Genomic DNA, 27,580 nt, shown 5'->3' on the forward strand with positions numbered 1-27,580 from the left:
TTTGGCTATTCAAACTACCTTAAATTTTGCTCCGGCAGGAGTGTGTGAAGCCATCCCTTGAGAATTTCTATTCTTTATTTTGAGTGACCACTCTTTGTATTTCGTTTTATTTATTTTAGTTGAAAGAACATGTTCGGTCTTTTTAGCGCATTTTCTCATTTATGGAAAAAATGCACTATTGTGCTCGCCATGTCCGTCTGTCTGTCTGTCCGTCCGTCCGTGACCTCAGGTCTTCATCGACGAGTGTCCGTCCGTCCGTGACCTCAGGTCTTCATCGACGAGAAAATGCGCTCTCTGTCACTCACTACAGTGAGTACTGAGTTATATTTTTTAAATCAGATGAGGGCCGACTCCCGTGTTAATTTTGGGCTTTGCCTTTTCTGTGACGCGCTCACCTGAATTTTTGCGCTTTGGTATCTTACTTATAAATTAATTATTTCAGAGTTCGAGGCTCACAGCACTTCACAACCATCTTAGAGCAAAGTCGAAATCAAATTCAAACAATAATTAACTAAATGTTCTAGTGCACGAGTTAATTCGAGTGAAATTTGAGTGCTTGGTATTCATGTTTTTTACCATTATTCACGCTCGGGTAAAAAACATTTTTGAATTTATCGCTTTTTCCAGAAACACGTGCCCTTGCTCAACGCACATCTTGAGTCGAAGTTAAGTAAATATGGCTGGGTCACGCACGGCGTTGATCCTTATAACCTCTGGTGGCACGCATACCATCGAAGCCGCAAATGCGTTTCAGGTGATATGCGAGTGCAGTATTGATCGACTCGCTTGATTTGTTTCATGCTTTATTTGTTATCAGTTTATTATAACTTCGTGTAACTATTAATGCCGAACATACAATATTCTGCAAACGATTTGCAATAGTTCCCACACACCATCCACCTCGTTTCAGCGCCCAAAAAAAAATTAAGTACAGAAAAATTAAAATATTACACACATCGGAATTGACGGCTCATATGTAGAATTAGTAGCTCATGTTGGCACGTGGCGACTGTACAGACAGTATACATGTGAATGCAACTGGTCGCTGATCACAAAAAGTTTGGGATTCTCTGAGGTAAGAAAGCGAGCGTTGTGGCTCGGCGCGGTGAGGTTAGGTAAATAGAGTCGTGCGTGGTCATTGAGCGAGACAATTTCCAGGGATGATGCTAAGCATTGGAAGTTATTAAATTAGCTTCATTCGTTTTATCGATAATTTAATTTAGATTCAATGCATTTTTTTATTTGAAGGCCTGAAATTACCCAGTCCCTTAGGTATTGTGTCCGTACTCCGCCGTAGTGTTTCTGTATTATCATCACAAGGAGTCTTACGTGACGAAGTAATAAATAATCAGAAAATCGTTTAATCCACGAGTTAAATTGCGTGTAATATGAAGCGTTGAAAGAATATCAGCTTCACCAGCATCCACACTAACACTGTATGTTCTCCCACTAAACATTTACCGCAAGCATTAGTTCTACTCAGTGGTTTTTAGTTGTGAATACCGACCGTGACCCGAAAGATGCCCCAAACTCGCTACCTTCGAGAGGTCAAACTAGTCGTTTGTGATAGCCTCTCCTGGTTCTTAAAATACCAGTAAATATATACGCCTTAGATGAGCTTAGTATCATTTGGCCTACAAGCGTCACCGGTATTTTATAAATTTACATGCCTGCACGAAAAAAATCATGAATTGGAAAGTTCTTGTCGAATTTTTGTCAGCTTGAGAGTTCGACTGCTCAATTAAATTCGTGGGTTAACTCTAAATTTCATCGAGCTGATTCACTGCTAGACTTGCATCTATTCTGATGCGTGATCAAGAAAAGTTTTTAAATAATCGTTTCATGGTGATCATCGAAACCGGAAGACGTAAAATACGACCGGACCGATTGTACCATCCGTATATAAGGTGAATATTGTTATTTCATGCTTTGGAACTAATTTTCACAATGCCCCAATATTCGGGGCTCAAATTATGTATGGAGCTGGTAGAGCGGCCTAGAAATATTATTACCTATTATTCGCGTTCTTCGGTCAATCGAAAACGATATTCAAATTTTATATTGATATATCATGCGCTAGATGTGACGAGTAAATAATAACCTAAAATGAGAGATCGCAGTTGAATAATTTGCTTCTTAAAAATACTCGTCGTCGTTTGCAGCGGGTGATATTTTCGCTAAGTTTGTGATTCACCTCGACCGCGTCAAGTGAGACGCTCACTCTCGCAGTGCCACTCGCTCCTCACAAAGCTGCCCTGGATTTCCCACTGCATACGTCAGCGAGGCTAGCTCTTGAAATGAAATATGAGAATAATTGTATGCAAGTTCAGGAAATCAAATTTCGTTACTTCGTGTCGCATAATTTCCACTGCGCCTCAAAATGTGCTTTACTTTACCTTAATTACTTGTAAGTCTAACTGAGAGGATGAATTTAACGGTAAAACTTGCGGCCCACACTCCACAGAACAATGACGGTAAATGAAACAATGCTGACTGCACTGTTGAAATGATCTGACTAGTAACACTGCAAAATTGTATTTATTAAGCCAATCATATTTCACTATCTTGCGTTATTGCGTTTTAAACAGAGGCGTCTTTACGCTTCAAGGACAGGAGAGAAGGGGGGGGGGGCTAAGCTCCCAATTGAGATGTGCAGGATGACCTAAATATATTTTCATTAACATCTAACAACATCTTTAGTACAGTAAAAAAAACAAACACAGTAATTACTGTATGTTTATAGCATTAAAAGCATATACAGGCCACATTTTATTAAATTTCTCGGCATTTTCTTTTTTAAATTTTAATAATTCAACACAAAATTAATTAGGAGGGCTTTAGAATATTCTAGGGGGGCTAAAGCTCCCCTAAAATAGCCCTGTTAAGTTATGACTGTTTTTAGCCCGTCAGAACTACTGAAAGCTTATTGTAGAACGTTTCAGATTGTAGAATTTGCGAAACAATTGTAGAATTTCCAAAACAATCATTTTTCAACTAAACATTCTCTTTATAAACTATTCTTAAATGACCGTTGAGCAGCGACGAGTTGCTCAAGGTCATTGCCTACGCAGGTGGCTAGAAGATTGTTCTCTCGGGGAAGAGATGATCCAGCAAGAGGTCACGTCCAAGGCGAATGAGTTCCTGGTCAGACTCGTCCTCTTCTCACTGCCCGCCATTCCCTTGCATTGGACCGGCCTTGTAAACGGACTCCGGGCCGTGACTATCAAGACAATTTGGAATTCTTTTATAAATTCACCGATGCAATTGCAGACCGTACTGGACCGGCCTTGTAAACAGACTCCAGGCCGTGACTCTCAAGATAATTTGGAATTATTTCATAAATTCACCGATGCAATTACAGGTTGTGTTTCTTACGGGTCTGATCACGTGGAAGTGATATAAGCCACAAGTTTTGTTGAAAAAATATGTCGTTGGCTGTACGAGTATTAAAAACTATTGAAAATAAATTTGTACAATCTAATTCAAATTATACTTTTTGAGTTGTTACTTGAAATTTATTAATTATGTTCTAAGAATTAATTTTAATAGTTTAATAGTGTAAAGTTCGTACTTGCTCGGGTAGTCGGCATTTTCAGTCTATAATAAGTATGTCAATATTTATACCCCTATCACGGCATAGTTTCCTAGCAATTCTACCCAACAAATCAGAGTAGAAATCGCAAAGGGCACATTATATTCTCCCTTCTTATTTATATGAATGATGCACTCAGGAACATTTTCTGCCTGTACAGCTCTTGTCCAGCCAGTTAGTGGAGCTCTTTAAGGCATGTGCTCATATATTTGCGGTGGCAAGGCATGTTGTCCTTGACTTGTAAAATCCACCTTCAATGCGTGGCTTTCCCTCTCTTATTCACATTATTTATCTTAAGATTTTTGAGAAACTAACTCTCCCCCAACCGTGGGTGCCATATTGTGACAGCCCGTCGTAATTTGTATAAAACAATGACGAAGAGTCGTGATACCTCCAGATTTTTACGATGCATTCTTATGGTCTAAATTTTCCACAGCTTCAATCGTGGTAAGATTGCAAGCGACCGCAAATGCCTGACATTTACGTTCCAAAAGCACAACACGTAATCATCCCTAAATGTACCAACTAAATTTGCCGCAAGGCCACTCGCTAGCCTTATAATATCTCAAGTTGTAATCACATACTAGCCACTAACTCAAGGTTTATGGATTATATTGGAGAAGCTTGAAATAAATATATCATGAACCATAAACATAGTAAAGTCGTATCTTCTTGAAATTCTGGCCGGACAATTAAAAAATAATGAAGTAATTCATTTAAATTTGGCTTGGTTCCTGTTATACTGATCTCGCTAGTAGGCAAAAAGTTGCGCAATATGATTTGTATTGCCCTGGAAACGGCAGATGGGGCAATGCATTGCTATATACATATAATGGTAATCGTCTTGTGGGTAATTACTTGTACGTGAACAATTGTTGTCTTGCGATATTCTAGTTCATTCCAGTTTCAAGGATTTCACACGCTGACTTTAGTACTTGTCGTATAAGATGCCATATGTACTTCAAGATCTCTTTGCTGATAGATGTAAGGTTACATTAATAGATTCCTGTATAGTAATTTGTCGCGCTCCAAACAAAGGTTGGGCGTTTGCTCCAAACAACAGCGAGGGAAAGTCTTAGGATCGTGGGATGCTCCTTCACGTAACGTGCAAGGCAGTCACCCATGACAGCGCTGGTTTCCAGCGATCATAGCTAAAAGATCCAGCAAAGAATTGCAAGCGACCGCAAATGCCTGACATTTCAAAAGCACAACACGTAATCATCCCTAAATGTACCAACTAAATTTGCCGCAAGGCCACTCGCTAGCCTTATAATATCTCAAGTTGTAATCACATACTAGCCACTAACTCAAGGTTTATGGATTATATTGGAGAAGCTTGAAATAAATATATCATGAACCATAAACATAGTAAAGTCGTATCTTCTTGAAATTCTGGCCGGACAATTAAAAAATAATGAAGTAATTCATTTAAATTTGGCTTGGTTCCTGTTATACTGATCTCGCTAGTAGGCAAAAAGTTGCGCAATATGATTTGTATTGCCCTGGAAACGGCAGATGGGGCAATGCATTGCTATATACATATAATGGTAATCGTCTTGTGGGTAATTACTTGTACGTGAACAATTGTTGTCTTGCGATATTCTAGTTCATTCCAGTTTCAAGGATTTCACACGCTGACTTTAGTACTTGTCGTATAAGATGCCATATGTACTTCAAGATCTCTTTGCTGATAGATGTAAGGTTACATTAATAGATTCCTGTATAGTAATTTGTCGCGCTCCAAACAAAGGTTGGGCGTTTGCTCCAAACAACAGCGAGGGAAAGTCTTAGGATCGTGGGATGCTCCTTCACGTAACGTGCAAGGCAGTCACCCATGACAGCGCTGGTTTCCAGCGATCATAGCTAAAAGATCCAGCAAAGCTGCAGCAGTCTTAAATGTTTGAAACATTTATTTTTGATATGATTGTTATTATGTGCATCTAATTTATGTGCAGCTCCCTATTTCAGATGTTCTGTAAAAATTGATGAATTTCACGAAGTTTAATGATATATTTATCACCTAAAAGAAACACCATTAAAAAGAACCAAATGAATAATTTAATTTCTGTCCTCAACTTTTATTTGGCTGGAGTTTCAAGCAGTTAATTGGTAATAAACGTGGATAAGATGACCAATTATTTCGAACTTGCAAAGAAAATGAAATCATTTTCCATTTCTGTGTGTACCTAAATTCAATGGTTATTTGTTTGAAATAACCAAAAATCGGATGACCTAAATCTTTTCGTACAAAAGACATACTTCAGATACAGTTGTTACATAATTGAATATATAATTGATAACTATTTTGGCTATTAATACGCTTTAATTTAATCTTATACAACGGACTTGGATTTCAAAATCTGAATGAACGTCGTAATTAATTGATCGCGACGAGGACAGATCTGACGCCAGCACCCGAGTTGAACATGACTTTAGTTCAGTCGACTTCGAGAACAACGCCGGGAAACCCGTCCGATGTCGTGAGTTTGAAAGGCACTTTGCGGCGCTGGCAAAAACTTGTTGCCGGCTCAATAGGTCAACATTTTTTTCTCTCTATAATTATTTATTATTTTTCTCATTCCTCATTTATTTATTTGAAATTTGGTTTCTGCTGCCTTTTAAGTGGTTACTATAATTATGAATGAGGGTAGATCTTATGTTGGATCATTTTTATCGTGTTATATATATGTCGAAATAGTCTTTTCGTTTTCAATGAAATAAGTATTTCTTCACGCGTTCCGAATGTAATTTGAAAAAAATCTACTCATTGTGAGTGGTATCCAGTTTCATGGTTCTTATAACAAAGAAAACACTTTTGAACTTAACAGAATACGTCTCAAAGTTTGATCACCTACTAAAAACATCTTTCGTTGAAAAAAAATCGTCTATGATCCTTCACCGGATTCCGAACTTCGACGTTAATTTGCTTATGCAAGATCAGAGGATAAAATTTATGATAATACTTGCTTGCCTTACCACACGGGAGAACTATACACTTTTTAACGGGAAAGCAAGTAGCGTGGGTGAGTTACGAAATGCAGATGAACTTTGAGAGTAGCAACTTGCTGGGGGACAACCCTGAGCGCAGGTCACATGATTTCTTGACCAGTCTCCTCTCAATGCCCTCACAATGTTTTTTTTCAAAACTCACACGTTACCGTTGCGTTTCGGTAATTTTAATTAATTTCAATTAATTTACCGTAAATAAGCTTCACTTGAGAATGTGAACACGTCCGTCGACGCTTGCTTTGTTCTTGTTGCGCAACGTCTGCCATTCTAATTTACCAATAAGCTCTTCATGCTCTGCCCAGTTCCCGCCCATTGCACACCGCCGTTGTTGAGGCGAGTAGTTCTCTTACGACCACCCTGAATGCTGATACAAATGTTATTTTCTCGTGTTAAATGCATGCGTGCGTTACTAGATGCAACGGAATGTAGCAAATGAGAAAGAGTGTTTTGATTCTTCGGAATAATTCGCGTTCGAAACAGTCCACTACAATTGGGAGCTTGGATCCATTTCCATCTACGGCCGACTTGCACCTTTTGTTTTCGAAAAGAACAAAAACCTAATCACAATGAACGACTTGAACTACGAAGAAGTCTCTAGTGAATTTACTCTGCAATTATTCTTCAAAATCCTCTCAGAACGGGAATAAATTTTTTCCTTATGCCTTGCTATTTTAGCCATTTATTTCACCATCATGTAGAAGAGAAAAGTAATAGCAAGGACTTCACAATCTGCTTTTTAGCGATTGCTCCAGCAGAACTAAGGATCCCAAGCAGGGCCGACCTCGCTAACCTTCCCTTCACACGCGCTGCTCTGCCGCATTATGGTCGCTGGGGTCACCGCTTCAACTCTCGCAGACGGTGGCCCAGCCGCTGTCCCGGGCCTGTAGTCCTTGAAGATGAGATCCTGTCGAGTGGCGGCTCATAAAAGCCTCGTGCAGTGAGTTGCCGCCGTCAGTGTTTTGTGATCCGCATCACTAAGCAGCATCATGAAAGTCGTGAGTATCTCCGTGTAAAATTATTCCAGAATGATTGTAGGACCTCTTCTATAATCTGTACGCTCGGAGGCCCGAAAAAATTTAGTCGTGCTGCGATGCATATAAACGTAAACTTAGTTTACTGAATGAAGGTACAAACACGTTAATTGGCCGATAAATGCAAAAATTATTGCATATTTTGAACATTTTCTATTCTTAGTTTCAAAGCTCCTTAGTTCTGGCAACTAAAACGTTGATGCATGTAGAACAAGTGTCAACACGCCAGCTAATTTCATACGCTATAATTTGCGGTTAGAACACTGAGGCTGTCAGCGTTGGACTGCCTCAAAATAATTTGTTCAATTGACTTATGCATAGCTCTGATTTTTTGTAATGCGACCTGGAAATGAAAATAAAAAATTTTTACCGATGAAAACAATTGTTATGCTGCATTTAGTTGCACATCTTTTTTTTAAGTGAAAAACCAGCAGCTTATAAAATTCCAATGCCACTAGAAGGTATACAAAAACAATTAATTCTAAAGCACGGTCAGCTGCGTAAGTGCTTTTATCGTAGTAATCAAAAACTTTCAAACCAAAATTAAATAGTTCCAGTCTTACTACACTATTTGTTCGTTGTGTGTTGGATCAGTAACACAGAGTTTGTAGATGGTCGCCGAAATTCAGTTCATCTTGCAATCATATTTTACACAATTACAGCAGAAATAATTTGCGAGAAATGAACAATTCAAATTGATCAGTCGAAAATATTACCTTTGTGAATGAAAATGACTTGAAATCATTTACTATGCCGTGCCACGCGATTATTAATTTAGTATGAACTATAGGGGAGTCTTTCACCTCGTGAGACATATTGTAAATTTATTTCACCTCGAAATTAGTGAAGAAATACTTATTGCTATTGACATGATAAGCGTTCTTAGAAGCAATTTATTGAATATTTTTCAGATTATTCTCCTCGCTCTTGTCGGAGTGGCTCTGTCCGCCAAGTTGGACAACCTGGGGCGCTCCGCCAGCCAGATCGGCGTCGTGCGTGACGACAGCGTGGCCCCAGTGGGTGCTCGCTACAGGACCTCCTTCCAGACCGATAACGGCATTACCATCGAAGAGGAGGGCAGCGAAGGATCTGTTGGACAGACTGTCGTCAGAGGATCTTATTCGTAAGGGATAGTGATACGTTTATGAAATATTCTCATGTCGAGGAAACAATAGAACACTGAAACGCTCATAATTTTTGTTGTGATTTTTTTTATTTAAATAATTGTTTATGCATCCTAGGTCTCTTGCACCAGTAGGAAATGATCTTTTCAAAGCAGTGCAAAATTCTGCTAGACAATTCTCGTTTCCTTTTATAATATTTTTCATTTATCAGGTACACTGCTCCTGACGGACAGGTTATCACCATTAACTACGTTGCTGATGAGAATGGATACCGAGCCACTGGACCTTCCATTCCCACTTTGAAAAGGACCGCCTAAATGGATATTATTTTGAAAAAATTATTTGCGAAGTGAATTTTCCTTAGAAGGTTAAATACTTTTATGATTTTTTTTTACTTTTTTGTGTTTTTTTTTTATGACAATGGTGAAATCAGTGTCTGATCTACTGACGCTGTAAGATAAATTTTGAATTAATTTGGATTTCATTATCGACGGGTAGATGAAATCGTTCGACCGTCGAAATCATTATCGACGGTATACATTATCTTGCAGCTAATGTATAATTTTTACGACTCAAATGCAGATTGGATTTTAAAATATACTCTTATATAGGCAGCGTTATACAAGCCAATGAACATTATTGCTGTCTACCGAATCATCGAACAATGCAGATTCTACAATTTTAAAGATATTTAGAGTTTTAAAAGTTGATCTTTAATCTTTATAATAAAAATTTGTTATTGAAAAGTAAGTCCGACGTGAAGCTTTTGTTTTGCTCTCATATAGTAAAAATATATATATTTTTAAAACCAATCACGTTTTTGCCGATTAAAAATACATTTTAAAATGCGTTGCATTCAATTGCGTTTCGTATACAATGGACTAAATAAATAGAAATATTGATATTATACATTTAGTTTTGAGACAGGTTTAGATTTCAAAGAGTAGTAACCATTAAATTTGACTACCTGAACGCCCGTTCAAGCGAGTACAATTGTAACTTACTATATTCCAATTCCGTAATGAATTGTACAACTACATTCCAACCGATTACTACAACATTCCAACCCTAATGAAGAGTAAAAAATAATTCAATTACCATAACTTTCTAACCGCAACGAAAAGGTAAAACGTGATACAATTAAGATAGCTTTCATACCGAAATGAGAGGTAGAACGTGATACGATTTTCAAAGCTTTCCGACCGCAACGAAGGGTGGACCGTAATACGATTACCATAACTTCCAACTGCAACAATAGGTGGAAAGTAATGAGATTTTTTTTTAATTCAAACCGTTATATAGTGATGTACACAATACAATTTTTCCAACAGTTCCGACGGGTAGAACGCAATTCGAACACTGCAACATACCAACCTTAACGGAAGTTGAAACGCATACGATTGCTACAATTTTCAACTATAGCATAGGGTGGAACTTAAACTCACAAACGAGAACTTGAAGCCTTTGTGTTATGTGCGCCATGCGAAGGAAGCCCTACTGCTTATCTCCTCGTATAGCGGCTTCGTGACAGCAACCTTGACCTCTACGCAGCTGAACTTTTTCTTATTAACGGCAGGTCAAACTTGAATGTTTTCCGTCGACAATGCAATATTTTTGTTGAATATTTGCGAAACATTCAATTGATGCATGATTATTAGAAAACGCTTGCGAATCATCATGGGCAAGTTATTTTTCGTAAACACAAATGCGTCAACAATTGCATCACGCAACGAATAGCTAAAATTTTACATTTTTGAGTAATGAATAACCGAAATAATTTTAACAATAATGAATTAAATCGGAAATGATCCATCATTAAAGTAAGCGATTCATTAGAAAGTCACGTAGCGCTTAAAGTAAACCATTCCAAATGACTAATTCATTGATAGGCGCAAGATATCCGGCAGTCGAACATCATTTAACACGCGGCACGACTCACCGGTGGGTCGTACCACCGGTATGAAATACGCCCTGAATATGACATGGCCATACTTAACGTCTTAAATAAGTTCTCAATGAAGGCTAAATGTCGTAACAAGAGGCGCGTGGCTTAGAAACATCACAGCGCTCTCGTCTTCCATGGCTTCCCGCATGGCTTCCGTTGGCTATAAAGAGACCCGGCGCCAGTTCGTGCTCTTCACTTGCTCCGGAGCATTCGAGGCCTTCGAAAACAGCAACTACATCTGCATTGCGATAGACAGAAATAAGCATAATCATGTTATCGGGATTTATTGCTCCTCCTTTAGATAGAAATTTCTTGTTCCGTAAACCTAAGGGCGTCACTGAAAGGATTGAGTACACCGCTTTGGAGGAGCCCATTGTTTCTCTAGCTCGTCTCTCGATGAGTTTTGCACGCACCAACTTGGCTAGTTGTGATGAGTGCTTAAGCAGCCAATACGAAGACAAAGCCAAGAAAAGTCGCTGCTCCATAGTACCATCGTTAAAGAAATCTCACAGTGTTGAAAGCTCAGAAAGTTCTGACGGGGTTTCTTCACCCATTCCAGACTTACGCAGCCAAAGCATTTTATTTCAATCTAAGCAAAAAGGAATGATACCAAAGTTTGCTGAAAGGACAGTCAAAGGCGTCGTCAATTCGTTATCACCGAAAATTAGCAAGAAAAAGTGCGTTCCAGCAACTCGGGAAATAATGTGGCCTAATTCTATGAACACTTTTGCAAGAGGGATAACTACATTTCGATCATCAGCCATGACAGTCCCTGATGAACCTTCGGCTCTTGCAGAGAAGCTCTTGAATGAAATAGAAGCCAGGGATGTTATTCATCAAATGATGAAAGAATTGGCAGAACCAATTGAACTCATCGACTTTAGTGATGATAGTGACGATCTTGCCGAACAAAAGTCAGACGAGAGTAGCGATGCTGAAACTATTGAAGCTATTTGTTCACATTGCTGCCGTAAGGTAAATGAATTGGACGGCTCAGCTGATTGGTCCAACGATATGAGAATAGAGAATGGCTGTAATCCTATATATGATTTGTCTTCTAACGTTAGTTTTGTTTGAACTAATTAAGAAAATTGTTTGTACCAAGTGCGTGTAGATCTTCGTATGTATGTTCTCAGACAAGTTATTGTATTTCAATGTGTTCAATGTTTTTTAATAAGAAGTTTATAAACTTCTTCGAATTATTTGATAGAATACAAAATAAGTTTCTGTGGCCAGCTTTACAGAGTAATAAATTTCGTCTAATTGTGGGGCTAACGGGGAAGATGAAGAGAGTCCGATTTTTCATTGTCCTTTTAAAACTGAACTTGAAATTATGAAAATACCTTAAAACGTCAGAAAACTGAAATAAATTAGTTGTTTAAAAATATTTCAACGTGGTATTCTTTGCCCTTGAATATTTCGCTTTGTGGATTGTAATATTTCGACTTTTATTAACAAACTCTCATATTGACTGAGAGAAGATAAATTTGGATGACATTTTTTTTTTTGCTTCAAAACGTCTCGTTTGATACATTAAAGGTTACTATTAACAATTTACTTGATTCCTTTTCAATGATCACATTATGTATTTGGTGCGCTTTATATTCAATACTAACAATTATTATTACTAGATCAACACTTCACCTTGTTCGCCCGCGAGCTCGTCAACGAGTCCAAACGCAAAACGACCGCATTGACACTTCAGCGAACCCGCCTGCGCACTCGAATGCAAAACCTAACTTCACATTCAACTCACCCAGCCATAAATCAGTCAATACTGAACGGATTTCATTCAAATTTAAAAAATAAGCAGAGCTGGGCAGCGCTACTTGGAAATGTAGCGGCGCTACCGCTACCGCTACATGCTCTAAATGTAGCGGGCGCTACCGCTACCGCTACACCCACTAGATTGTAACGGGCGCTACCGCTACAGTAAAATGTAGCGCGCTACATTAGCCGCTACAATGGCCAAAATTATTGGAAATCTCTAAATATTTATTGTTCTGCTATTGGGCTGTCTCTTATACACATCTAGATGTGTATAAGAGACAGGTATATATACTTGGCAGGCATGCACTTATATAGCTAACAGGTCTAATAAAATCTATCAAAACAAGTAATCTATTTTGCAAATAAAACATGAGATTTCTAAATATACTGGTACCTAATTCGTTTTGATTTACTGATCTAGTTCAAAACTGTATCCAATATCTATATGATCATGAACTCATGGTTACTAACATAGCGGCAAAGCAGAGAGTTTTTTAGACNTACTGCCCACCTCTGAAAATAAGTAGATATCACCAATGCGCTGTGGACTGAAATATTTCAGATTTTTACATCAATTCCTTTTTAGCGCATTTTCTCATTTATGAAAAAAATGCACTATTGTGCTCGACATGTCCGTCCGTCTGTCTGTCCGTCCGTGACTTCACGTTTTCGTCGACGAGAAAATGCGCTCGATCTCTGTCACTCACTGCAGTGAGTACTGAGTTATATTTTCTATTAATACGGAAAACCTAACTTCATGCTCAAATCTCCCAGTCATAAATCCATCAATACCTAACGGAATTCATTCAAATAATAAAAAAAAAGATATTATCAATGCTCTGTAGAGGTAATTATTGTAGATAGATTTTTCCGAAATGTCGAATCGACCGAAGAGGTCGATTTGGCCGCAAAACGCAACTCGTAAGCAGAGCTGGGCAGCGCTACTTTGAAATGTAGCGGCGCTACCGCCACCGCTATATGCTCTAAATGTAGCGGGCACTACCGCTACCGCTACACCCACTAGATTGTAGCAAGCGCTAAAGCTACAGTAAAATGTAGCGGCGCTACCGCCACCGCTACATGCTCTAAATGTAGCGGGCACTACCGCTACCGCTACACCCACTAGATTGTAGCAAGCGCTAAAGCTACAGTAAAATGTAACGCCGCTACATTAGCCGTTACAATGGCCAAAATTATTGGAAATCTCTAAATATTTATTGTTCTGCTATTGGGATTTACTCATACACATTTAATGATAATAAAACATTTTCAAAACATATCAATGCAACTTTATTGCAATTAACCTAACCGAACTAGTACGGGTTAGATACAGTAAATAAAAGTTACAGTTATTTTTATGTTTTACCTTCCCTACATGGATGTGTACTTTAATCTACCAATCTAAAAAATTATCCAGATGTACATATAAAAAAACAATCTTTTATTTGTATGTATATGTGGATTATTTTTTTTTGAGATTGGCAGATTAAAGTAGACATCCATGTAGGGAAGGTGAAACATAAAAATAACTGTGTAAAAATAACTGTAAGCAAATTGAAACATGAAAAAATACCTGTAAGTGGTAACTGGTAACAACTTAACAAGTAACAACTAACATAACAGCGCCGGAGCACAACTGGCCGGAGCGCAACAGGCTTTACCGCAACAGGCGCAGGTTAGGTTAGGTTAGGAGTAGGGCCTGGGTCAAGCGTTGTAGGTAGGGCCTGCTGCGCTCTGGCCAGTTGTGCTCCGGCCTCCGGCGCTCTTGTGGTGGGCGCTCTGTGTCGAAAGCCGTGAATATGCCTGGCTGCGTTGCTCGGGAAGGTATATGAATCGCAATGTGGACTTGGGCTATGCTGACCTCTAGGTATCCATAATCCACCCGAATTCATTACATATTTCTACGTAGCATCATTTTCAATTAAAAAAAACCAAACTGCGATGTGCGCCATATATGGCGCACGCTTAAAAAATTTAGTTTTTAAAAAAAAATCTCTTTAAAATATCAGCTAGATCATAAACTTGTGAAAAAAATATGATGGATAATTGACAATAATGTTTTCAAAAACCTATATGAACGTCGTGCAATCGAATCATAAGAATCTTAGTAGCCTACGGTAGTTGGAATGTAGGCCTAGGCCTGAAATAATGAGTGGGTACAAAAAAAGAAAAAGTATTAAATAAAGGGGGTTATCCTGTTCCAATAGGTTGAAAATCAGTTTTTCGGTATTGGTATGGATTATAGCAGTAGAAAAATGAGTATTAGTCATTCGAAAGTTGCCTAAGGCTAAGCTCACACAGAAACAGAATGGCACTGAAAAAGCAAGATAAACAGTGATACAGATTCCGAGTACTGGGCTAGCAATTGATAGTTACTTTTCTAGCTTTTCGTCTCACTTTAGCACCAACTAACTTTTTTTTTTTGCAATTAAAGCAAGACTCAGATCAATAGCTCGTCATGGCATGAAGTTCAGATCCTCAGCTTCAAATACTTTAGAGCTGGAACGCCAACATCTAAAATCATTATGATTTGGTTATACCTAGAAACATTTCTTCACGTGTCTGACCTATTATTAGTGAAAATACATTCAGTAATCTTCAATGACTTCAGCAATTGACATCGATTTTTACTGACTAAGCCTATAGTCTAGAACTGATCACCAAGCACCCAGGCATTTGCTACAGTTTTTGCCAATAACTTGAACAGTTGTTGGTACTTGGTACCACTTCATAGTTCATGCTTTGCTTAGAGCAGTTTTGTAAGAAATCATCTAAATGAAATAGTGAATTATAAACTTCCCATTTAGCAGCATTTTACCCCAGAATGATTTGTAGTTTGTTTATTGCAGTCATAATCTGATTTCATTTGCACAGAAAAGATTTTTTTTTCAAGCTTTAGTACCCGTGTGATGCAAATTTTTTATTGTAGTTGAATAATAAAAGCCGTTGTACCTCATATGGCGCACGTTGCCTAGAAAGATGAAAGTTTCCATCCCAGGTGACATGCACCAATTATCCAATAGAGGCTAATGGTTTTTATGTCAGAAGCTTGTAGAAGTCGCTCAGACAAGAGCAGCGCACTAGCCCTGATCTTGCTGCCTTGTCTGTAACTTTAGTTATTCAAGTTTGAATGAGTTGCGCCACTGGTCCACTGGAATACAGGCTATTTTGCAAGTCGCAGTCAAAGTGTTAAAAATAGCATATGGAATTTTGAGAAGCCATATGATAGCCCCCTGCAAAGACCTTTCAAATGAGCCCAAACTTGTTTATGAAATGTTTTATGGCAAGAAATTCTTGACAAAAAATTCTCAAAATAGTCCCTTATTACCCGTTACCAATGGTAGATTGGTAGTCAATGTTGGAAAGTCAGTATTGCAAGTTTCATTCATTAGGTCAACAATCAACATACATATACTGATATAGGCCTATCTAGGTTAGGCTAGGCAGTTTTAGTTAACAATACTTCTTGAATTCCAGGCAATTGATTATATCAATTTCTCTCATACTCTAATTGGATATTGATCCAAAATGGCAGCTGTTGCAGAGCCTCTAACCTTACAACAAGGTGGGTGAGTCAAACTGATATATGAATTAATACTATTATATGCATTATCTCATTTTAACACAAAACAGGATTTGGGAGGTGTAGTTAGCTGTTGATCTATTTGTTCATTGGTTGATTTATATTTCTTGTTGATACTCATAAACTTGTGTATTAAAAATATTCATTATGTTAACAAAACTTAAATTCATATGTCTCAGTGTCCTTTCAAGGCTATACCTTTCATCAAAAGGAAGTAGAATTATGCAAAATATATTACTTTCATATGTGCCCAGGCAACAAGATTGCTAAGCAATATAAGAAAACCTATTGAACAGACCTATTATTATATCATTGTTGACAGTAAAAATTTTGGCCTACAGTAGCACACTATCCATGTGACAATAATTTCATGTATGATTCACTTATTTTTACCATCAACCTTGAAAGGTTGAATAGGTGCTTTTGAATATGCTATCAAATTTTCTTTCGTCTTGTTTTTTTTTTTTGTATTGGAGGATATTGTTGATGCTCATTTTAAAACAAGAATTTGTATGAATATTAACTTTAATTAATTTAGCATTTATCAACTGATCATTTAAGGTAAAAGCTTTTGGAATAAAAAATCCTCTGCTTCTGGACCCATGCAACATTTTTCATATTTGTTTCAGTCAGCTTGGGTAGAATCTTCAGAAAGCATTGTAGTTCATATTTATCTAATTATTTAACCTCCAAATTGGTCACTTTTGTCATGTAAGTCCATGCATGTTTGCAAAAATATAAAAATATAATTATTGACTTATTTCACCAAATACTTATAAAGGTCTCTTTACAGATGTGAAAAGAGCTGTGGAGCTACTTGAAAAGCTGCAAAAGAGTAAGTGACAAGTAATATTTAGTATGTTGATTTGCTGCAAATAAATACTAACAAGAATTAGCCTTATCTGAATCAGTTTCTCAAATGTGTGTTGGTGTGTCAGTGTTACTAGAAAATATTGAAAAAAGCAAGAAGTTGCAGGGAGAAGTGAGAATGGAGAAAATAATAACAAGCCAAAAGGCTCTTGATGCATAATTTGGTAGTTATATGTAGTTTAGCTACTGGTTAGGTTAGGAAGGTTTTAAGACCCATCAGCACTTAAGAGGGTTATGAAGCATTAGATTGGGCTTGCATTTATGTGCAGCATATACATACTGCATTACCTATTGCAAAACCATTTATACATCATCCATTGAGCATCAATACATTATATATTGTGTAGTGTGAAAGAGGGAGCCAGCCAAATGATTATTCTAAAAAGTTGTTACATTTTAAATGCAAGGTTAGTATACCTAGTGTTAAGTGTTATTGTGACATCATGTAGGAGACTATTTTATTTTTGTTTCTGGAAAAGGTTGATAGGGTATTTTGTGGTGTAGCTAGTGCAGTGTGTGTTCATTCCTCTTTCTTTTTGAAATCTGAGTTGACTAGGAAATAGTAAGAGGTGTGTGCTTGAATATGACTACTATCTGTTGATTTGTATTGTGTTTTGTGATTTGCAGTGTTTTTCAAAAAGTGAGATGGGTTTTTAGTCTTAATTTTTTGTGTTACATCTAATGAGATGTTGTAATGTGTAAGGTATGATGCTATCTGTTCAGTGTTTGAGCTTATTATTTATTTCATGGATTTCTAGAATTGTCTGTGGTCTTCGAGTTCTTGTGTTATGTCCTGCTATATTTGTGTTTGTGGGTCTCTGGTCAGTTGATTAGTAGTTGTGTGGTAGGTAAGAAAAGTTCCCTTGTAATTTTGAGCTGCGTGTGGCTTGGGATTGTGTTTGTGTATGGAGTGTTTCAGATTGGGTGTTGTGTTGGGGATGATATGGGAATAGCCAGGCCTCTGTCATGTGGTATTATTAAGGTTCAGTTTTTCAAGACAGGAATTATTTCTTATATTGTCAGGCTAGATATTCTGGCTATTTCGCAATGCATTTTTATGTACTGTCCAGTTTGCTTTGTGATAGGACTTTCAAGGTTACATTGCAATCTGTGCTGGATTGGCATATATTGTTATGGCTTATGATCTGGTCTGCGAGTGTGATTGTCCTTGGTTGAAGGTGTATATTACGGAGTCACTGTTGTGTCTTATTCTGTTCTGTATGGGGATTGCTTGCTTCTGTGGGTGGGGAAGGAGGGGCCTTTGGGAGTCCATTGGTTATGGGTTACGGTATGTAACTACCTGACTTTAAGGTGTGAGTTTCCTCCAGCGGGGGCGCTGAGTTAATACTGGCAAAAAGTTCACTGGGTGTGGTTCATTGAGTAAGGTATCCAAATCAATGAAATTTATGGCCACTGATTCTGGTGCTACTTTTTGAATACGAGTACATTTATGGAGGTGCATTATTCATGAGGGAGTAGTCGTTCAATAGAATGTTATTATGACCAATGTTGTAAATGATGGATAGTACAAATTTTCAGTTATTCCAGGTTTAAACATTGTGATGATTTTTATTGAGCACCCAGGAGTAATGTCAGAGGAGAATGTGTTGAGGTGGCTGTTTTTTTTGTAGCAGATGATCTGATTGTGTTACTAAGAGCTTCAGTGTGTGAGTTTTGCAGAGTTCATACATAAAGTAAATTTGGCATGGGTCTACAAGAATGGGGTGGGAGTTGTTGCTCTGAGGAGTTATTTGGGGTGCAAGAATTAATTTGCCCCAGTATCATGTGTCATTTATTTCTCTTCTTTCCTTGGCCTCATTTGTTGCCATTTTTGACGTGTTGTGTAATTTGTTTAGCTGGGGAGATTCCAACTGCTAAACTTGCGGCGTTGCAGCGAGTGCTGCAAAGCGACTTCCTTACTGCCGTAAGAGAGGTGTACGAGCATGTGTATGAGACTGTCGACATCTCAGGGTCTCCAGAAATACGTGCTTCAGCAACAGCAAAGGTTAGTAGTATTGCTGATTATTTATAATTTTTGTGTTAAATTTGTTCTGAACAGTATTCCTGAAAGTCTCTTAACAACTCCAATTTAATTCCAAGTCTTTTAAAACCCTTATTGTGTAGCCATGGAGTCTTCAATCCTAGGTCTGACAATACCAGTAATTGACAGCATTAAGATGTTGAAGTCACAATAGCTTGCAACCAAGAGAGAATAGCTTGTAAATTGCAGTAATCATTTCAGCCAAATAAATTGGTGACTAATGCATTTATTATTCTAATTAAAAAATTTCTCTTTGAGCACAATTTATTTCCAACTTAGCAAAGGAACCATAGTTGTTTTGTACTAGTGTCTCTAACTAGTGTTTCTTCCTCAAAACACTTGCTTATCGGTAATTGTTTACACAAGTTTGCTAAAAAAATGTACATATTTTGAACTACGTACTGATCACGTGCAAAATTCTCCATCCATTCTTCTCATTTGGCTTTTTCTACATTGCAACGATGTGCTGACAGTGGCCGCGTGGTTTGTTAGAGGCCTGAAGATTTTAATAACATTAGATGCGAATCTTTTTTTTTTCATTATGATTGAGGTTGTGAACATTAAGCTGTTACTTCCAATAAACAAACATTAAATCATGAAATTCCAGGCTTGGTTTCTATCTCAGATATTCTTGAGTGTTCAATAAAAATTATTAAAACGTTGAAACCCGGAATAACAGAAATGTCTCATGGGTACAAATAATAGTTATGTCTTATGCAGAAAATGGATTTCTCTTAACGTGACATTAATTTTTCTTACTTCTTTAGCCGAAATCATAGTTGTTTTTTTGATCCATAAATATTATTGAGTACAACTGCTCGGTCTGCATGGAATTTCGGCGTCTGTATTAAAAATTCATGAATGAGCACCTATAGCAATGTGTTACTATCAGTAAAGGCATTGCCCTGCTTCACGCCCCCTTCATCTATGTCGCCTGTGAGACAGTAGCTTGACGGGGGAGGGGGGGGGGAAAGGTGCAATGAATGTTCTTATTTACTTCCAGGATTCTGGAGTTTAGTCCAAGCTCCAAGATGAGGCTGTTGCAAATTATAGTGGAATTGTGCGTGTGTCATTGGTGGGTGTCTGATGTGAAGAGTGCGACGGCTGACCTCTGCCAGGCTAAAGTAACAGCTAAGTCAAGGAACTAGGTACTGGTGGAGGTCAGATGCCGCATTCGTTGATAGGAAAAGATAGTGGGTGACACTGTCGAACGCTTGTAAGAGGTCGATGGCTGCTGCCACAGTACGGGCTGGGGCTCGTCATGAGTTATAGCCCGCCGCGATCTTCTGCGCGGGTGGGAGTAAAGTGAATTGATTTGAAGCCTAGCTTCAACGGAGCATAAATGGAGTTTATGAGGTGTGGGAGTATGATCTGATCTAGGATCTTGACTGCTAATCGGAGGACCTCATCTTCTTGGCCACTTTATCATTCAGGACGACAATGTCACTTGTGAGGCGCGGTCGGGAATAATAGAAATTCTGTATTGCAACCAAAGACACATCACAGGATGAGCCAACTCAATGTTTGAATTGAACTAGCCAAGTCAATGATGACTTGTCGGCTCAACGAAATAATCAAGGTTGTTTCAAATCAGAATTCCTGACAGTCGCGTTCTGTTTATTGATTTTCTTTACAGAAACAATAATAATGTTAATAATAAACAAAATGATAACAATAAACATGAATATTTTTTTAAAATGACGCTGTACAAAACTACCTTCCCACATTGGTTACCTTTCATCATAAAGGTAACTCAACTTTAACTCATAACCAGTTCTCGGCCATTACTGTCGCCAATTTTGTCTTGAACTCATCTGCTTACCTCGCTCGCACCTTCATATTATTAAATCAAGCTCACCATTGCAGGCTACGGTGGCTGCATTTGCGGCGAGCGAAGGCCACGCTCACCCCCGGGTCGTGGAGCTCCCTAAGACCGATGAAGGGCTTGGCTTCAACGTGATGGGGGGGCGGGAGCAGAACTCCCCCATCTACATCTCCCGCATCATCCCGGGCGGCGTCGCTGACCGACACGGCGGCCTCAAGCGAGGCGACCAGCTGCTCTCTGTCAACGGGGTCGTGAGTAGCTCAGCCTCTGGTGTCTTGCTCTCTGGACATGTACTCCAAGTGCCATGATATTTTAAGGAAGTTTTTAGATTACTATTTGACCACGAGCTGGATTGTCCATTATTTATTGTTATTGATGTTTAAGTAGTTAATCGAACCTGGCGTGACTCACTTGATGAGGTCATTAATACCAAAACTGTGAGCTCTGTCTAGCAACACGCAGCCCATTAATGTTGATCTGGTTTGTGACGTGGTGAAGTGTGATCTGATGCCGGCATTCGAGGTTCTTTGTTGATGTCTGGTTCTCTGGCATCGAGTTCTTTACTCCAGCGAGTGTACTGTACAATGTTCCATTTATTTATGGATAACTGACCATTAATGTCATTCGAACATCTTTATGAATCTATAATAACACGAGTCATGTACGAATTGCATGCTGTTTTAGTTTATATGCTTATATTTTTTTGTGTATTTGTCTTGATCCATAGTTCAATCCATTATGTTTTAAAATCATAAAATGATCAAGAGTCCTGGAAATAAGATTGACATGTATGTGGTTGCAGAGCGTTGAAGGGGAGAACCACGAGCGGGCAGTGGAGCTGCTGAAGGCGGCGATCGGGTCCGTGAAGCTCGTGGTGCGCTACACGCCGCGCGTCCTCGAAGAGATGGAGATGCGCTTTGATAAGCAGCGGACAAACCGCCAGCAGCACGCGCAGTAGGCGCTGCCTGAGAAGACACATCCGTGGCTTCCTAGCAATGAGTCGCAACGGAAGGACGTTGCTTCTACGAGCGTCGTGTGTTTAGTTCTTTGACGGTTTTTCCAAAAGCCACTTAGAAGAAACTTCTGAGGCATTTACATTTGTTAGTCATTTGATGTTTTATCTTAGGAATAAATCAATTATCTTATAATTGATAGCTAATTTATTCAGAAATAAATTAATAGTTGTATAATTGATTTCTAATTTATTTGCATGTTGAACTGATTTCATGTGAATTTCTAATGATTGTAATGGTTGTGACTGTGGCAGCTCAGATAAAAATGAAGCTAAATGTATTAGAATATTTCCTAATCACAAATATATAGTGTCAAATTCAACCCTTACTCAGACGTTAAATCTGTTGTTCTTCTAGTCACGTATAGTGTTGTACTAATAGCTTGCTCCACCTTTCCCAGAATTTATTCTGTCATGTGTTCTTCTAATTTAGATTTGTATTAAGTGCAAGTCTGCATTATCTGTATGGAGTGGACGTTCTTGCAGATCTAATCGTTGTCTCGCGTCTTAGTCGTCACTGACCGGCATCATAAACATTTGTTTATTGTCTGGACATCCCACTCACATGGTTAGTGTTAAAGTCTCTTGTATGTTCATATTTTAAGAAGACAAAGTGATGGGGGGGTTTATATAATTTTATTGACATTATAATGTTTGACTTTATATGTTCTGTAATCGTGTAGATCGTAATCGTGTTAATTGTGATTAATGCTGCAGGTGTTGGAAGGAAATTACCAACAAGTTATTCCTTATCTGTGTCTTTTTAGGTGATGATGCTATTTCGTATGGGTTGTGGGCGCGATTTGAATAATCAAATTTTACCAATTTGAGCAACAATTCATCTTTTATTTTCGCTCTCTTATTAGTAATTTATAACGTGGTAGAGGGAATAGAGTTAGCTTCCTTGCATTGTAACTGGCTATTCACTGTAATAAAAAATTAGGCTGAAGAAATTAATACAGGTGCTACTATGCAGGACATTTCTAAATTGTTACATGGGTGATTTTGATCTGTATGTTGGAAAATTCATATTGATTGTAGATTTATTCTAAGTTCCAATTTAGCGCTACTTTTAATCTACTAATTTTATGTTTCTAATGAATTATTTTTTTTTTATGGTATTTACTGTCTCCAGCCATGTCTTGTAGGCACTTTTATTTTTAGACAAACTCTGCTTAGCTTGAACCTGATCTACAGCAAGTCGAGTTGTGTCGAACTTTACAATTGTGTTGTTTAAGATTAAGTTATTAAGTTGACAGTTTTTTTTGCGAAGCAGAAACTTTTGACTCACTTGATCTCAGTTCAGGTAATAACGTTTTCTTAGCAAATCTAGGGCTGCTCTGACAATGCATTTAATGATTTATTGTTAGTATTTAGCTCATGAAATTGTGTTGAATGAAGCTGATGACAATACCGGCAGAGTATCTGCAATTGCCCCACTCGTCTGTTGCAGAGCCATGTTGACGTTCGGCCTCTTATTTAGCTATGAGTCTGTTATGTGTGCCTGCTGCGCAACTGTCAGCTGTGCAGGGCCTTTTGGTTGACGTTGTGTCTGATTAGTGTTTGTCAACTAAATACAATATTATTTTTCTCCTAAATATCTCCATTTCGTAGGAGGCAAAGTTTAAAATAATTTTTATTTCATTTGTGAAGAGAATTTAAATTAAATGTTTGTTTTTAGTAACGTCTACCTCTGACACGACGTTATCTCATCTTTCTACGAAAATGATGAACTGTGCTTTCTGAGGCTGGTAATGATTCAAAATATTACTATCAACTTAAAACTTTCGATTTAAATTTTAGCCTGGTTTACTCTATAGAAGAGAACGCATTCATTATTTGGGATATTTATTACCTGTTTTTGAAGTCCTACTGAATCCTTTATAAGAACAATTAAAAAAACGTATAGTTATTACAGCAAACGTGCAATATCGTATCTATGTCTGACACTAAATGAAGTGCTGAAGTTTTTTTTGAAGAATTTCTAGATCTCCTTAGGTGCCTGTGAATTTATGTCATTTAATGTCATTCTATGTCATCTGATTGCTGTATTTGAGTTTGTTACAGAAATAACATCTTTCGAGCATTCCTCTCTAGAACTTCTTTCTAAAAACCATATTTGATTTGAGTAAACTCTGTTTTAGGTATCGTAATTAAAGCCATTAAGCATTTATATTATTTTTATACTCCTGATTAATTTACGATTTTGACATAATTTTTGGCAACGTTCAGATGGGAGTGGTAATTAATTTCCACCCCAGAAGCAAGAACCCCAAAGCTGTCTTGCGCGCAGTGCGTTGTATGATGCTTCTTGCACGCTGGCAAGTCAGATCGTAAACTATTGCGTAAAAAATTCCATCTGCGCGCCATTCCAGCGCCAAACCACATCGTTCCTTACGTCAAATTATATGTTTTTTTTTTTACTCGATCTCCTGAATGCCCACCAGTGCGAACTATTTCATACGCTAGGGAACTTCGTGTTTTTGGTATAAATGAGCCTGTGTCTTGACGGATACGAGGCGTGCATCGTGGTTTATGGTTCATCACATTTATACAGTTGCTATCTGTATATCCTATATACTCTTTATATTGAATCAGTAGAGTCTGAATAAGAAATTGACAGCGAGGAGACTATTTAGCACAAGTAGAGCTGCATGATCCGCAAGGGGGTGTCTTCCATGAGGCACCAGGGGTCACTGAGGCATCCCCCGGACACCCTGCGCCTCACTCAACCCCCATACACTCATTCAAATGTTGGGATCAATTCTTGTAAGCCTAGTGAAAGTTGCGTCTCGAGTGAGCAAGACGAGGACGGTGGATGCAAGGAGCAATCATTGTGGCCTCTGATCACTCTTCTGTTGCTGCTGGAGACCGCGTTGTCATTATTCTCTAGAGTGCATCTGGCAGCCTACTTGATAGGATGTTCATTAAGATATCTCAATTAACCTGGCACATGCTACCGTTATTTCTGAAATACAACTGAGAATATACGTGCAGCTTTTTAACGAATACCAAATTCAATAGTTTTCATCGCAGTCAAATAGGTTATTCGTTGATAGTTCACTGGAAGGGGAGTGGATGTACTAAAATTTTTTTCTTTAGGAAGGACAGCCGTTGTTGTGTTAGTCTTTGTCAACGTGAAAGGAGTCTGCGGACATCACTCTTCAACTACAGGATTCTAAGAGGTTAAATACAGATCAGACCAGATATATATTTAAAGCTTACAAATGTTTGAGCTCAATTTTGATCTTACCTAATACTTTCGTTTGTATAGCACCTTTTTACTTGTCAGTTCTGTGGGATTTCTTGTTGGTAGAAGCATGTTTAGTGGGCGAGTCATGGAGCTCGCGGTGTCTGGCTGCCGGTCCAGTCCTATGGTCAGGATTCTGACACTTTCGTGGGGTCTCCGATGTATCGTGGAAGAGTTTCGGCCGGCCGACATATCGTGCTTAACTTATCTCTTATTCGTCCTGGGCGACGTAATCCTATCTCTTATTCGTCCACCACATTTCCCTGCACGTGGTGATGTAAACTGCCACAGTGATGCATGCTTCCACTGATGATCTCTTGGTAAACTCAACAACTGCTCTGATCGCCTTTTGACGACAATGGTGGTTACTGGCGAAATACTAATAATAATAATAATGTTTTCACATTAATGAACCTGAATTATTCTGATTTTGTAGAAGTGACTGCTTACAGTGTTACCGCCATAAACAACTCGCTACATCAGAAAAGTCAAAGCAAGGAAAAGTTTCACGTGCAAAAAGGATGGTGAGTGAACTGATGCGATATTATACCGCCACCTTACATCTCTCATGCAGTTTTAGCTCGCTTCACATGACAGATTTTCCGTAAATTTTTGATGAATATTTTACTCCTAAGAATCGCTGTGCAGTTTTTCACAGCTATCGTTCAGTTTGATATTGTTGCTATTGCAAACAAATTTCCCTCCTATCTTGACAGAAACGCGACTTATCACTGAGATATTGCTTCATTCTTAAATGACGATCAATAATTTTCCAGGTTATCTGGACGCCGAACTTCGTGTTGGGGGTGACGATCCTGCTGGCATGGGCGCTGTTTTCCCGGGTCGCCTACGTGCTGGCGAGCATCTGGTTCGGTGGGCCCACCGCCATACGCAAAGGATCGTCCATCAAGACGCTGGTCGTTTTGGGGTCGGGCGGCCACACCAGCGAAATGCTGAAACTTGTCGCTGGGCTGGACAGAGCTCGTTACCATCCTCAGGTGTTTGTGATAGCAAACACAGATAAACTCAGCAGGGACAGACTTAACGGACTTTCTAAACAAAATATTACTAGTAATGAAACTCCACCAAGCATGGCTAAGAACCAGGGATTAGCTGGGAACGGAGGCTACGAGCTGCGGTCTAGAAAGAAATTCGCCAATGAAGCGAGTGATTTGGATAAGCAGAGGCCGAAAAGAGAACAAGCCGAGACGGAAGCCATAGTTGAAATTATCCCTCGGAGCCGTGAAGTGGGCCAGAGCTACGTCACGTCTGTGTTCACGACCATCTTCGCAAGCCTGTGCGCATTGAAGATTGTCGTCAAGCATCGACCTGACCTCATTATTGTGAATGGTCCGGGCAGCTGTGTGCCGGTTTGCATGTGTGGCTTGCTCTTGAGGATGCTGGCGATATGCAACGCCAGGATAACCTTCGTAGAGTCACTGTGTCGAGTTCGTTCTTTGTCCCTCACTGGTAAAATACTCTATTGGTTCGCTGACGATTTCATTGTCCAGTGGCCGGATCTCCAAGCTAAGTACAAGAAGAGCAAGTTTCTCGGCCGTATAGTGTAGCCTAGTCATGTAATGGCCGTTTATCTTAACAATGGCTTACAGGGCCTTATGACGAGTTTGGGACTTCCTAGTCCTCGGTCACGCTTTTGCGCCGCCTTTGTCGTCCTCCGTCTCCGAGTCGTCGATAGGCAGGTCACCCCGCCCTCGGGTCCCAGATATATCGTTGGAGAGCGATGTTCCGGCGTAAGAGCGATGTCTCGGATTAAATATAGCTAGACATCTGGTTCCAGACATTTTTTATGAAACATTTTATTTTTTTTACTCTGGTGCTACTGTGAGTGAGCGTGTAATTTCTCTTGGAAATAAAATTAGAATCGTGGAGCGAAAGAATCTTATTTCATTCGTGAAAGAGTATATCATGTACGATTTCTTTCCTGCCCATTCGTATTCATCCAATAACTTCAAGCGATTTGACCTTTGCTGTTCGATTTTTTTAAAAAACCAAACGAAACCAATGTAGAATCTCGTATTAACATACGTAATAAAGAAATGTGTAGGGTTGTAGGATCGTAGATAATATCGGAGCTGTGGGGTCGCAGTCAAGTCATTTTTGGATTTTTCCCGAGACGCAGAGGTCTGCGCAAAATAATGCGTTTCACTGGTTGCGAAAACTTTCTTACTGCTGATGTATTTATAGTTGAAAGGTGTTTTGTTGCATTATGTCTATTGAAATAATTGTTGAGATTTCTTCTGGGAAACTGCATTAAGTGGATATCGTGTTCCCGTACGTAATTGTACTAAATTTATGATTATTTAATATGCTGGTCTCTTATTGAGATCTGTTTTGTTTTCAATTAAGACATTAAAACTCGGTACTCAGCTGCTTGTCGTAAGCGTGCACCTGTTTGACGACATTACTGTGCATTTGTTTTCATTAGAACCAGTTCTACCACATGCTTATGTCTAATAAAAGCGGTCACTTAACAGACGAATTTCATTCCATTTTTGAAAGAGCGTCAC

At 38.7% G+C, this 27,580-nt stretch overlaps 3 protein-coding genes across 3 annotated transcripts; all 3 read left to right on the plus strand.

The window, feature by feature from the left end:
* Window positions 1-7,513: 7,513 nt before the first annotated feature.
* Window positions 7,514-9,229, plus strand: LOC108666378 (larval cuticle protein LCP-17). The gene is made up of 3 exons (XM_018153239.2): window positions 7,514-7,596; window positions 8,544-8,755; window positions 8,968-9,229. Exons 1-3 carry the CDS (start codon window positions 7,588-7,590, stop codon window positions 9,071-9,073), a joined length of 327 nt encoding a protein of 108 aa, XP_018008728.1. The 5' UTR covers window positions 7,514-7,587; the 3' UTR covers window positions 9,074-9,229.
* Window positions 9,230-15,850: 6,621 nt separating this feature from the next.
* Window positions 15,851-23,973, plus strand: LOC108666381 (protein lin-7 homolog C). The gene is made up of 5 exons (XM_018153246.2): window positions 15,851-16,036; window positions 16,848-16,889; window positions 18,781-18,929; window positions 20,832-21,041; window positions 21,593-23,973. The coding sequence occupies exons 1-5, from the start codon at window positions 16,000-16,002 to the stop codon at window positions 21,746-21,748; spliced, it is 594 nt and encodes a 197-aa protein (XP_018008735.1). The 5' UTR covers window positions 15,851-15,999; the 3' UTR covers window positions 21,749-23,973.
* A 76-nt stretch (window positions 23,974-24,049) lies between these two features.
* LOC108666364 (UDP-N-acetylglucosamine transferase subunit ALG14 homolog) lies at window positions 24,050-27,544 on the plus strand. Its single transcript, XM_018153220.2, has 2 exons — window positions 24,050-25,576; window positions 25,829-27,544. The coding sequence occupies exons 1-2, from the start codon at window positions 25,574-25,576 to the stop codon at window positions 26,618-26,620; spliced, it is 795 nt and encodes a 264-aa protein (XP_018008709.1). The 5' UTR covers window positions 24,050-25,573; the 3' UTR covers window positions 26,621-27,544.
* Window positions 27,545-27,580: the final 36 nt, after the last annotated feature.

Source organism: Hyalella azteca, unplaced genomic scaffold (genome assembly GCF_000764305.2).
Source record: "Hyalella azteca isolate HAZT.00-mixed unplaced genomic scaffold, Hazt_2.0.2 contig12949, whole genome shotgun sequence".
In the NCBI taxonomy this organism is placed as follows: domain Eukaryota; kingdom Metazoa; phylum Arthropoda; class Malacostraca; order Amphipoda; family Hyalellidae; genus Hyalella; species Hyalella azteca.